This window comes from Barbus barbus (genome assembly GCF_936440315.1).
Source record: "Barbus barbus genome assembly, chromosome: 28".
In the NCBI taxonomy this organism is placed as follows: domain Eukaryota; kingdom Metazoa; phylum Chordata; class Actinopteri; order Cypriniformes; family Cyprinidae; genus Barbus; species Barbus barbus.
In genome coordinates, this window is record NC_136756.1 from 16139563 (window position 1) to 16152124 (window position 12562).

Genomic DNA, 12562 nt, shown 5'->3' on the forward strand with positions numbered 1-12562 from the left:
CCTACCATATCCCTGAGGCTCGTCGGCAGGCTGTAGAGGAGGAAATTCAGCAGATGCTGAAGTTAGGGGTGATTGAACCATCCCGTAGCCCATGGTCCAGCCCCATCGTCCTGGTCCCGAAACCGGATGGCACCCTCCGCTTCTGCAATGACTTTCGACGCCTCAACGAAGTTTCAGATTTTGACGGCTACCCAATGCCCCGAGTGGACGAACTCCTGGAGCGATTGGGAAGGGCCCGGTTCATCTCCACGCTCGACCTCACGAAAGGATACTGGCAGGTACCTCTATCGGACAATGCAAAACCCAAGACAGCTTTCTCCACACCCAGCGGACACTGGCAATACCGGACCCTTCCCTTTGGCCTTCACGGGGCACCGGCCACGTTCCAACGCCTGATGGATGTTATACTCCGCCCCCACCAACAATACGCGGCCGCGTACCTGGATGACATCGTCGTTCACTCGGAGCGTTGGGAGGACCACCTAGACCGTCTGCGGAGGGTGCTGGTGGAGCTCCGACGGGCTGGACTCACCGCCAACCCTCGCAAGTGTCATCTAGCGCCCTTTGAGGCCAAGTACCTGGGCTTCCGAGTCGGACGGGGCCTCATCAAGCCGCAGGAAACGAAGGTGGAGGCTGTCCGCGCTGCCCCGACGCCGTCCTCGAAGTCTCAGGTACGAGCGTTCCTAGGGTTGGCGGGTTACTATCGCTGCTTCATCCCTGACTTTTCCTCCTTAGCCGCCCCTCTGACAGACCTTACCAGGAAGGGGCAGCCCGAACGCATCACCTGGAGTCCAGAGGCGGAGGAGGCGTTCCAGAGGATCAAGCATGCCCTAACGGCGGAGCCGGTCTTGCGGGCCCCAGACTTCGGCTGCCCCTTCCTGTTGCAGACGGATGCCTCTGAGACAGGGTTGGGAGCCGTCCTGTCCCAAGTACAGGAAGGTGAGGAACACCCTGTCTTGTTTATCAGCAGGAAGCTGACCAAGGCCGAGAGGAACTACGCCACCGTCGAGAAGGAGGCTCTGGCGATAAAATGGGCAGTCCTGGAGCTGCGCTACTACCTGCTGGGCCGTAAGTTCACCCTGTTCACAGACCACGCGCCCCTCCAGTGGATGGCCAGGGCTAAAGACACCAACGCCAGGGTGACTCGGTGGTTCCTCGCGCTCCAGGACTTCTGCTTCGACGTCCGTCACCGAGCCGGAACCTCCAATGCCAACGCCGATGGGCTCTCTCGGTTCTGGTCAGCCTACGCAGGTCTGTCAGGGGTCACTCCCCACCCACCCCCTATTTCCCCCTTGTTTGCTCCATATGTTTCCACCAGGACCAGGACAACGCTTAGGGGGGGGGAGTGTGACGAGCGTCCCGATTACTCATCAGCGTTGCCCTGGAGACAAAGGAGAAACACCTGCTCCTGCTCATCACGGCTGGATCGCTCACACCTGAAGCTCGTCAGCCCGCGGCCAGATAAGCCGTGCGTGGCTAGGAGTCAGGGAGAGAGACATCTCCCTACACGCTGAGAACTAATGTGCCGTACTCTTCTCATCTTTTTGCAGACCCCAGCGAGTGAGCGATCCTGCCCTGCCACAAGCACCGCACAGCTGCACCACCCTGGGAAGAAAGCGCACCAAGAAGAGCACCACAGCACCTCAGCCACCTTTTTTTGCACCCGACACCCCTCTGCATTAATAAATCCACCCTCCGGGGTATTTATTTTGAGCCACCCTTGTTGCGTGTTTCTTCCACCCTGCCACAACAGATTTGGAGAAATTTTGCATTACACTCTTGCTCACAAATGGATCCTCTACAGTGAATGGGTGCCGTCAGAAAGCGGGTGATAAAAACATTGCAATATTTGTGTAGAACTGTTTTGGCCTGTTTTCACTTGTAAATGGTGCTTAATCTGTGCATAGTTCTATCCTGATTAGGACAAGATTACTTTTTCATTGAAGAAAGCAGTAGAAGGCTAGTATTTTGGCCAAAAGCAACGGTTTAAAGTTAAAAACATCTTAATGATGGAATTGTTTATTACCAACACTTGTTTTCCACTTCTGAATGTTAACTGATGGAATAGTTATGGATTACTTATGGATAATTATGATGTTTTAATCAGCTTTTGAAACTCTCCAAATGACGGCACCCAAGTGATGTAATGCTAAATTTCTCCAAATCTGTTCCGATAAAGAAACAAACTCATCTACATTTTGGAAAGCCTGAGGTTGAGGAAATGTTCAGCAAATTTAAATTTTTGGGTAAACTGTCTCTTTAAATCTGAAACTTAATTGTATATCCACAGTATAGCAGTTACAAAAACAAGCTTGGAGAGTGAATAGGCTATATTGTTATACAGTATGGCACTGTGTGCATAAGTAAATCCCCCAAGGAGTCCTATCCATGAACTATTCCATGTCCCCAGGAGACAAAAGCAGTACTGTGCACTCTATGAGTCAGAGAGAGAGGTGCAAGTCAGAGAGATTTCATTAAGACACGAGTGGACTCCAGATCAAAGGTTATATTCATCCCCACAGCTGCATGTACTGACAGGTATGCAGTGATGAACAGTAATTTACATGGCTGAGAATTACAGTATATGCCTGTTTTGCTTTTAATGTCAAGGTGATTTTTGACAGCCCTGTAGTCTCCTGTCAGCCTTCTACCATTCAATAGTAAAATATTATAAGAAACTGAAACTAAAGGTTTTGAAATGATTAAAAACATTATTATTAAAGGAAGCACATGGAAACTCTGTGAAACAAAGAGCATCTAGGCATTGTTGATGTGAAGATGCTGTTTATTGCTTGGTGAGAAAGTATACTTTTGGTCTTTTTAATTGATTTTCCTCACCTATTTAGTGGATTTGCAATGATCTAATATAAAAAAGTTATTAATTATTAGGGTGTGCAACAAATGCTATCAATGTTTAAATACTTATGTTTTCTTGTCACAGTAATGACTGTATTTTGCATTGCATGAGAATTTGGGTGTAAATTTGCATAATTGTCCTGAAAACAATGTCCTAAAAGTTATTTTCCCCTAAAATGTTTTCACCTATTTTTGGGGTAAAATGTGACCTGGACCCCTCTTTAGTTGGGCTGCATCCAAGGGGATGAGCACTGAGATTAATTGTAGTTTGAATCTAAATTTGTATTCCGCAGGCAATGTAGTGAACTTCCTCTAATGAAAGTTCACTACATAGCCTGTGGAATACAAACTGTGTTTAAACATCATCATTATTCTTTAACCCTGACCCTGCTGTACTCTTGGACCTCCTCTTAGTTACATGTTCCTTTTACATATTCAAGTGTTCCTGAGGCTGGTATGTCCTTGATTTATCCAGTGAAAAGGTACAGATAATCAAAATGTCCAAAAAATTAATTAATTTCTCATGCCAAAGCTCAATTCATTCTGACTGAATCACTGTATATTGGTTTGATGGTCTGGTTCATTTATTTACTTCAATTTAACATGCTTTATCTCTCTTATCAGCAATATAGTACTGTTAGATTAACTGATAAATTTAGCTCTTGTTTTTTCCCTGGGTTTCCTGAGAAGGCACCTAACGGAGTCAAATGTATTGATAAATGTTTGTCTGCTGGAGTGTGAACCAAGCACGATGTGAAACAGTCTGGTCTATAACTTTTCATGAAGTCACTGAAGCAGGTGATGAGGTGTGAAAAAAAATCAATCAATATCCTGTGGGAATGCACTCATCACACGGGCCCACACTAAAATTCTTTTCACATATGCACACCCACAGCAATATACGCTCCATCTCAGTTATTCACTTCATATAAATTTATGTAGTTTTTTCTTGTGGCATTTCATGCATTGTGGCATGTTTCTCTCCTCAAGGTTTCACAATTATAAGTTACCCTGGATACTGCATGGAATGAGAGAACAGATATTTTTCTGTCTCAAGAGCAGAAAATGACTACAGTTCTGTATCAGTTCTATAATGTCTTTATCACAGCGAGCCTGTGCAAAATCGTCTCAGGTTACATATGTAACCCTGGTTCCCTGAAGGGAACGAGACGCTGCGTCGAAAACGCTAGACCTCGCTCTGAATACATGTGTAATCTGTCCAATGGAAGGGCGAGACGTCACGGTCGGGTGACGTAATTGACCAGGAAGCATAAAAGCACGTGCGGTGGAACCAGCATCAGCTTCTAGGAATGAAACAAACGCCGGCAGGGATGCTAGAAGTATGGCCTAGAGACGCAGTGTCTCGTTCCCTTCAGGGAACCAGGGTTACATACGTAACCTGAGACGTTCCCATCCAGGAACTCGAGCTGCGTCGAAAACGCTAGGGGAACGAGATGCCCACGCCACTAGACTTCCAAGTACCTGCCCTGTGTGTATCCCTCAGGAGCACAGCGAGGGCGAGAGAAAAAGGGCCACGAGTGGCTAAAGTGGTCGGGCCTGCGTCCCAAAGGCCAACTTCTGAGAAGTGAGCCTTGATCCCCAAGAAGGGGAAGAGCAGAGGACTCGAGGCTATGGAATAGCATCCTAATCCACCACATAGCATAAGCTCTCTGGCCGGAGGCCTCAGCCTCTGGAGGAAACATGTACTAGGGGGTGACTACCCATTGAGAAGCCACAGAAAAGGGCGCGGTAGGTCGATAAAGCCACCACGTAAACCTTCAGGGTGGAGTGGGTTACCCCTGCAGAGAAATGGGTCTGCAGGAACTCCAGCACTGTACCAATCGGGCAGTTAACTGGGACGAGGTGGTGGTCTCCGCACTGTGAAGTGACAAGTTTCCTCGTAGAGGGAGCTCTGGATTGGACGATGGTCTCAGCAACCTCGGTTGAGAGACCGGAAGCTATGAGCTGTGCCTGAGAACAGTGCTACCAGTAGTAGACTAACCTCGTCCCGGCGCACTCTCGCCAGAACTCCTGGGAGCAGAGCGATCGGGGGCAAGGCGTACAGATGAAGCCTCGGACAATCTGTACCATAGCATCCAGTCCCAGTGGAGCTGGATGACCCCGGGCCTCGGCCCCTGCCTCGACAGGATGTCTGCTCCCATATTGAGATACCAAGGGATGTAGACGGCTCTCAGCGAGTGAAGTCTGCCCTGGGACCACACAAGGATCTGGTGCGCCAGCTTGTACACGCTTGGGCCGCGAACGCAGACCTCCCTGGTGGTTGATGTAAGAGACCACCGCTGTGTTGTCGGTGCGCACCAACACATGGTGATCTCTTAGGTCTGGGAGAAAGTGTTTGAGTGCTTGAAGCACGGCCAGCATCTCCAGGCAGGTGATGTGCCATGTGAGATGGCGACCACTCCACAGACCGTGGGCAGGGTGGCCACTCATGACTGCTCCCCAACCGGTGAGGGATGCGTCCGTCGCTAGCATTATGCAGTGACCAGGAGCTCCCAGCACCGGGCCCTGAGACGAGAACCAAGAACGTCTCCACATGTCTAAGGCACGTAGGCATTGCCGCGTGACCTTGAATGTGAAGTGGGTTTCCCCTCTGGGAGAACCCCTTGGTTCTGAGCCACCACTGTAGGGGTCTCATGTACAGCAGGCCAATAGATATCACGTTGGACTCAGCTGCAGTCAGACCCAGCAGTTTTTGAAACTGCTTGACAGTGAGTGACTGGCCTTCTCTCACTCTCTTGACTGACGTGAGGATCGACTCAAACCGAGCAGGGGACATGCGTGCCTGCATCGTGGTCGGATCTTACACCACGCCTAGATAAGTGGTTCTCTGTACTGGAGAAAGCACACTTTTCTTGGCGTTCAGTCTCAACCCCAGCTCTTTCAAGTGTGTGAGAATGACATCTCGATGTCAAATTGCCAGCTGCTCCGATTGAGCTAGAATCAACCAATCGTTAATGTAAACGTAATACAAGTAATATTAATATGTAATTTAAAGAAATAGTTTAATTTAGCTCAAAGGGAATAATTTATGATTTTATAGGGATTTGAACAGAATCAGTGTTACGGCTATTCACTGAACGAGCTGTATAACAAACTCTGCACTGGATATTAAAATTCAAATATAGTGAAACCACTATTAAACAGCACAGTAACAAAATCGGCAGATTAAGACATTAACTTGTGAGCAGAAAACACAAGATACTTCTCTTTTCAATATAAATCAGATTTTATTTATATAAACCTAAGACAAACTAATCTAACACATGAACACAAGCATTCACATATTCACACGTTGCAGAAAGAGAGAAAGTAAGGAAAGGATGAGTTTAAGAGAATGGAAATGTGAAATCCCAAGTTTACAGCAATATATTCAATTGCATAGACCTGAACAACCATCAATCACTTATTTAACCCTCGCTTTGAGTTTCTCAATGAGGCTAAGATTTATAATAACTGCACCTGATTCAGTTAAAATCTGGAGGTACTTGCTTTGCCTGTGTAAAGGGGTTGTGTCGTCGTTGCAGACAGGGGGTTCCCGAAGTGTCTGATTGGTTGAGAGTTCAGTAGTCTTTGAAGTGAGGTCTTGGGCGTTGGCTGAGGATGCGGAGTTGGTCTGGTCGAAGTTTGAAGCGAGTGCAGTCGGTGCTGGACTTTGTAGCAAACTTACATTAGAACACGAAACTCCACGGAAAGAAAAGAACCTAAAGTAAAAGAATAAAAATAAAAGGATGTGACGAGACTAAGTTGTTTTCTTTCCATTGCGGTAGCAGCTGGCATGTGGGCCAGAGCACGCGGTGGCAAAAGTGAAGCGAGAGAGTAACTACGAGAGCATTTTTACAAAGAAGAAAGAGTGACAAGAGAGAGAGAGAGCCAAGAGAGGCCAAGATGGTGTCCTGAGCTTTTAAACTCTGTTAAACTCTCCACCAAATCATAAATCAATTTGTTATCTGTTCAGTCAGAGGTCCGAACTTTACAGGCTCTTGCAAAGTATACTTTTAACATCGATTTCTATAACAAGACTATGATACATTTGACAAAGAATTGATTGGAAGAAACATTTAAAGCATGAATTTTCAAACTCATACATATCAAACATGCATTTGAATCCTTCAGCTATTAAATAATGATTAAAAAGATGTACATATTATTTGATTAAAACATGATATGTGGGTTACATAAAAATGTCCTTTTAGGATGATTTTATGGGCATATTAAAAAGAAAGTCGTTGTGTAGTTCTAAGGAGAACAAAGACATGTTCTTTAGACAAAGGAATTTTGGTTTGTTTTGTCTTGTATGGGAGAAGACCCGCCCAAGAGAGTCTGTAGCTCAAGATTTTCTATCACAGGTTTACATGTGACGGCCATCAGTCTTGATTACTTTCAACAAATTTGACAGTCTCCTTCTTGAATTGGAATTATTAATAAGTATTCTTTTGTCTCAACGTTGCAAGCTGTTTTGTGAAAGAGGCTTGCTAGTTAGTTTGCTTCAAACTAGCTGGTGGTCGGATCTGGACAGATTTATGACATCCTGTTTCTTGGAGCCTCTCTGAATTCCAGCTCCTCAGGTTTCAATGTTCTGAACGCCTCTTCACTTTGTCTGATTCAGTCTCTGATATCTTACATTGATGTAAAAGTGCGGAGTGAGTTGATCTGAGATACTTACCTGTTTGAGTATCTTGAACTTCAGTCTGCTGACTGAGCGGTTCAAATGATGTAGATCTAAAATGGAACGCAACCCTCCATCCTTCTTGGGAACTATGAAGTATCGGCTGTAGAACGCGGACTCTCTTTCGTGAGGAGGGACCACCTCGATGGCCTCCTTCCTCAAGAGAGTGTCTATTTCCTGTTCCATGACCGGAGCCTGCTCGGGGTCCACCAACATGGGAATCACCCCGTTGAAAGGCAGCGGCGAAGCGCCGAACTAAATACGATAGCCTCTCTCTACAATACGCAGGACCCGCTGAGACACATTGGCAGTAGTTTACACGCTGCCAGATGGTCTACTAAGGGAACCAGTCTCTCGAGACTGGCCTCTGGTGTACCTAGAGCTGCTAGCTCGGTGCCCTGAAGGCTGAGGACCGGCAGGAGAAGCCGAACCAGGAGCTCTAGAGATCCCCGCAGGGGTGGCGAGCTTCTGAGCTCCGCTACACTTCGGGGCGGAAGTAACTGAGAGAAGCGCTCGCTGGAGCCAGCTGCGCCCCGGAACTCTGGCAGGGTTGGCAGACTGGTCTCCCGAGGGCACTGGGGGGAGACGGACACCATATAATGAGGTGTAGCCCGCTATTCCCCAGAGGGGCCTGCCCTCGTGAGCCCTGGTCCACGCTTGTCAGGGCTTCTTGGCCGAGGACCTCTTAGACTAAAGTACGGTCCGCAGATCTGGCTTAGTCCTAGAGGTCCCTGACCCAGACTGCTCCCGCCCAGCAGCCCCCAGAGCTAGAGATCGGTGAGGGAGGAACCGCTGGAACACCGCCGCTTGTATACGGGCCTCCTGGTACGTCGCCGAACAGGCCAGAAGGCGCAAGCGGGGCGTCTCAGTTCATGTCAAATAGGGTAAACCACAGAGGCCAGCGATTCTACAGAGCTCAGAAATAGCAGATATGAGCTTCTATCCCTCATCTAGCTCTTTAAGCAGGTAGATCGGCTTGGTACGCCTGTAACACCGCCATGGTTAGCCGCGTACCCCTTGCCCACCAACGCCTCGGCAACGCGCGCTGCAACAGCGAGCTCTCACTCAAAGGGGGAAGAACCGTACCGCTGGCTTCCACCCCCGAGCGAGAGCGCTAGATCTGGGGAATGCAGGGGGAGATAGGGCGAACCTGTCCAACAGATCCATGTTGCGATCCCCGCGATCTCACTCGCCGCCGTGCCTCAGCAGCGGCAAGACTGCGAGATCGTACAGCGGGGAGAAGCACAATCAGCCCCATTACTTAGAGCTGACGGCACGAATATAATGATGTTGTCATTCATAATATGATTGTGCAAACACTGCAGCTTTACAAAGCTCATCGACGTCCTTCGGAAGACAGGCGGAGCGTCGGGCCCTTTCTCTGGGGGGGGAAGAACCGCAGGGCGGGCTTCCCATCCCAGAAAGCGGACGCTGGATCTGATGGGAAAGGAAGAAGATAGGGGCTCGCCCGTCTTCATTCCCTCCACCTGATCCATGTGCGATTCCCACGAGCGCAGCCACTGCTCCGCCTTTTTTTCTTTTTCTTCGGCAGAAGCGGTACCGGCACCGCAAAGAACGCTAGTGAAAGCTCACTCCTCAAAGAGAGCCTTCCGAGAGCAAGCAGACGCAGTGACAAATGCTCACAAAGCGTTTTCTCTCTCGAGAACTGACTCTGCGTGCTCTGCTCTCAAGCAGACCACACACGAACTGTGTATCCCCAGCAGTGATGTAACGTTTGCAGGGAGGAACATACAGCCTGTAATGCGATCTGCTCTCGCCCAAGTGCTTGCACACATTGTGGAGCTTATTTCAAGTGATTGTGTAGGGACAAACAACACTAAATAAGACTCACAACACAGATCGACAGACACACACACAGAGTAGCGGTTGCTGAATGACAAAAAGCTGATGCCGGTTCCACCACACGTGCTTTTATGCTTCCTGGTCAATTACGTCACCCGCCCGTGACGTCTCGCCCTTCCATTGGACAGATTACACATGTATTCAGAGCGCGGTCATGCTGAAGACGTTCCCCTAGCGTTTTCGACGCAGCTCGAGTTCCTGGAAGAGAACAAGTGATTACAAATCACTTCCATGAAAGAACTCAATCAAAATTATTTACTTTGTTATTAACACAAACCATCTGGTGAATAATTTATTAAATTACAAAAAAGAAAATGGTTTTAATGTAAAATGAATATAATGTTTCCCAGTCCCCCCCAACGCCCCGATTTGTAACAGATTTAGAGAAATTTTGCATTACATCACTTGCCTCACCAATGGATCCTCTGCGGTGAATGGGTGCCTCCAGAAGAGTCCAAACTGCTGATAAAAACATCACAGTAATCCATAATCAACACGACTTCAGTCAATAAATTTACATATTCTGATGCAAAAGCTGTTTGTTATAAACAAGTCCATCATTAAGGCATTTTAACTTTAAACCGTGCTTGATTTCTCTCCTAATTCAGACTAGATGACTTTTCACTGGAGAAGGCAATATGATAAACTCGTATTAGCCAGATCGAAGCAGCAGTTTGAAGTTAAGAACATTTCAATGATAGATTTATTTATTACAAACATGGCAATGGCAATTTTATTTAAGTAGCCCTATTTACTGCAACCAGAGTTGACCAATGTGCTTTACAATAGAATAACTAAAAACAGCAATAACACAATGAAAAATAAAAAGAGGAAGGAGAAAAAAATACATCATAACATGCAACAAAAACATAGGACAAGGATAAAGAGTGCTTCAACTAGAATTAAAAGTCTTATCAAGCAAATAGGTTTTTAATTTTAGACTTAAAAATAGCCACAGATGAAGCCATTCGAATGAAAAGTGGTTATTAAAAACATGCAGAGGATGCATTGGTGTTCTTCTGATGACTGAAAAAATGGATGGCCTGAGGGTGAGTATTCAACAAACTGAATTTTTTAGGTGAACAATTCCAATTTTCAGAATATGAATTAAGCTTTTATTTCTGTGTAAACATGCACTATACTGGTGTGTTTGACTTTGCTCGGGCATACACACTGTTGTTTAAATTGCATTTAAAAAGAATTTCAGTCTTTAAAATCGTTTTTTTGAGACTCTGTTTCCTTTACCAATTATCAGTGCAGTATTTTTAAATATAGCTCGTTTTACTACTTAAACATGCTCTAGATGGAAGTATTTGACCCTTGCAAGGTATTTCGTACATGAACACCGCATTTTTAATATGCCAACCAACACAATGATATATAAACATGACTCATCTATGCACCATAGTGTATAAGCATTAGAAGGTTAATATAAATGGCAATAATAAAAACCTAAGCGTAACTTAGCTTTGGAAAAATATATTAAATAAATTACTTATTAATTTGGATCAAAAATGCACACACCTGCCTGTTGCCATGCACTATGAATGTGTGTGTCTGTGTGTGTACGTACCCACATTTTTCATTTAAAATCTTGAGCAAACACACAAAGAGCAGGCGGTGGCTGCATCTGCTGACGTACAGACAGTGGCTGTGAGAGAGAGTCCGTTTGCTCCGAGCCTCTGTATCACACAGCATCTTTACAGAAGCATCTACAACAAGCAGAAGAGCAGCAGAGGATTTTTTAAGCCAACATCTGTAGAACTGCAACATTTGTTAACTACACCTGCAGCTTTTTGTTAATTATTCCATTATCTGAATCAGTTTTTTTTTTACTCTTTATAATTTTTTCTACTTAAATTTTTTGTTTCCTCTGTAATTCCCATCCCTAATCTGCTATCTGTTCTTCCCCATCTATTTATCTTTAAAAAAAATCCTGATGAACGACTCATACCTGCAGTTTCTTAAAGGGCAGAAACTTGCAAACAGCACGTCTTTGCCTCCTAATGGCAGCACTGTTGATCCTCCAGCAGGGGCGCTGTGCGAGCAAGTTCAGATCCAGGCGGAGGTTTTTCTCACCTTGGGTATTGTGAGTCTTCTGGAGAACGTCCTCGTCATCTTGGCCGTGGTCAAAAACAAGAACCTTCACTCTCCGATGTATTTTTTCCTGTGCAGCCTGGCTGCCGCGGACATGTTGGTGAGTGTTTCGAACTCTTTGGAGACCATTGTCATTGCCGTACTAAGCAGTCGTCTTTTGGTGGCCAGTGACCATTTTGTGCGTTTAATGGACAATGTGTTTGATTCAATGATCTGCATTTCTCTCGTGGCATCAATCTGCAACCTCTTGGCGATTGCCATCGACCGCTACGTCACGATTTTCTACGCCTTACGCTACCACAGCATAGTGACCGTACGCAGAGCGCTGGTGGCCATCGCTGCGATCTGGTTGGTGTGCGTGGTTTGTGGGATCGTCTTCATAGTGTACTCTGAGAGCAAGACCGTGATTGTTTGTCTGATCACAATGTTCTTTGCCATGCTGGTGCTCATGGCCACTCTCTACGTACACATGTTTCTTCTCGCCAGACTTCATGTCCAGAGAATCGCAGCATTACCCCCAGCTGCCACTGGCAACTCGGCCCCACGTCAGCACAGCTGTATGAAGGGAGCCGTGACCATCTCCATCCTCCTCGGCGTGTTTGTGTGCTGCTGGGCACCATTTTTCCTCCACCTCATTCTGCTGGTGTCCTGTCCGCACCATCCACTCTGCCTCTGCTACATGTCACACTTCACCACATACCTGGTTCTCATTATGTGCAACTCTGTGATTGACCCCCTCATCTACGCCTGCCGCAGCCTGGAAATGAGGAAGACCTTTAAGGAGATATTGTGCTGTTTTGGCTGTCAGCCTCCACTTTAGATAAATGTCTGATTTGAAAGGAGACTGAATGTACAAAGAAAAAGTTTACCTTGAGAAGATGCCAAAGCGTGGTGGTCATAATGATGTTATCAAGAGATAAGGAGATGGAAAAAAGCAGACACGTAGAATTCAGAAAAAAGGACTGGAAATTTGTCAACCACTATCAAGGATTTGGAAAGCTCAGGAGCTGCAAGAAAATCAGAGAACTGGGGGGTAGATCGAATGTGACCTATCGCTTG

At 46.4% G+C, this 12562-nt stretch overlaps 1 protein-coding gene across 1 annotated transcript; it reads left to right on the forward strand.

Moving 5' to 3' along the window:
- Positions 1-11345: 11345 nt before the first annotated feature.
- On the forward strand, positions 11346-12323 carry LOC306848591 (melanocortin receptor 3-like; the record flags this gene model as incomplete). Its single annotated transcript, XM_079383234.1, has 1 exon — positions 11346-12323. One exon carries the CDS (start codon positions 11346-11348, stop codon positions 12321-12323), a length of 978 nt encoding a protein of 325 aa, XP_079239360.1.
- Between the last annotated feature and the right edge of the window lie 239 nt (positions 12324-12562).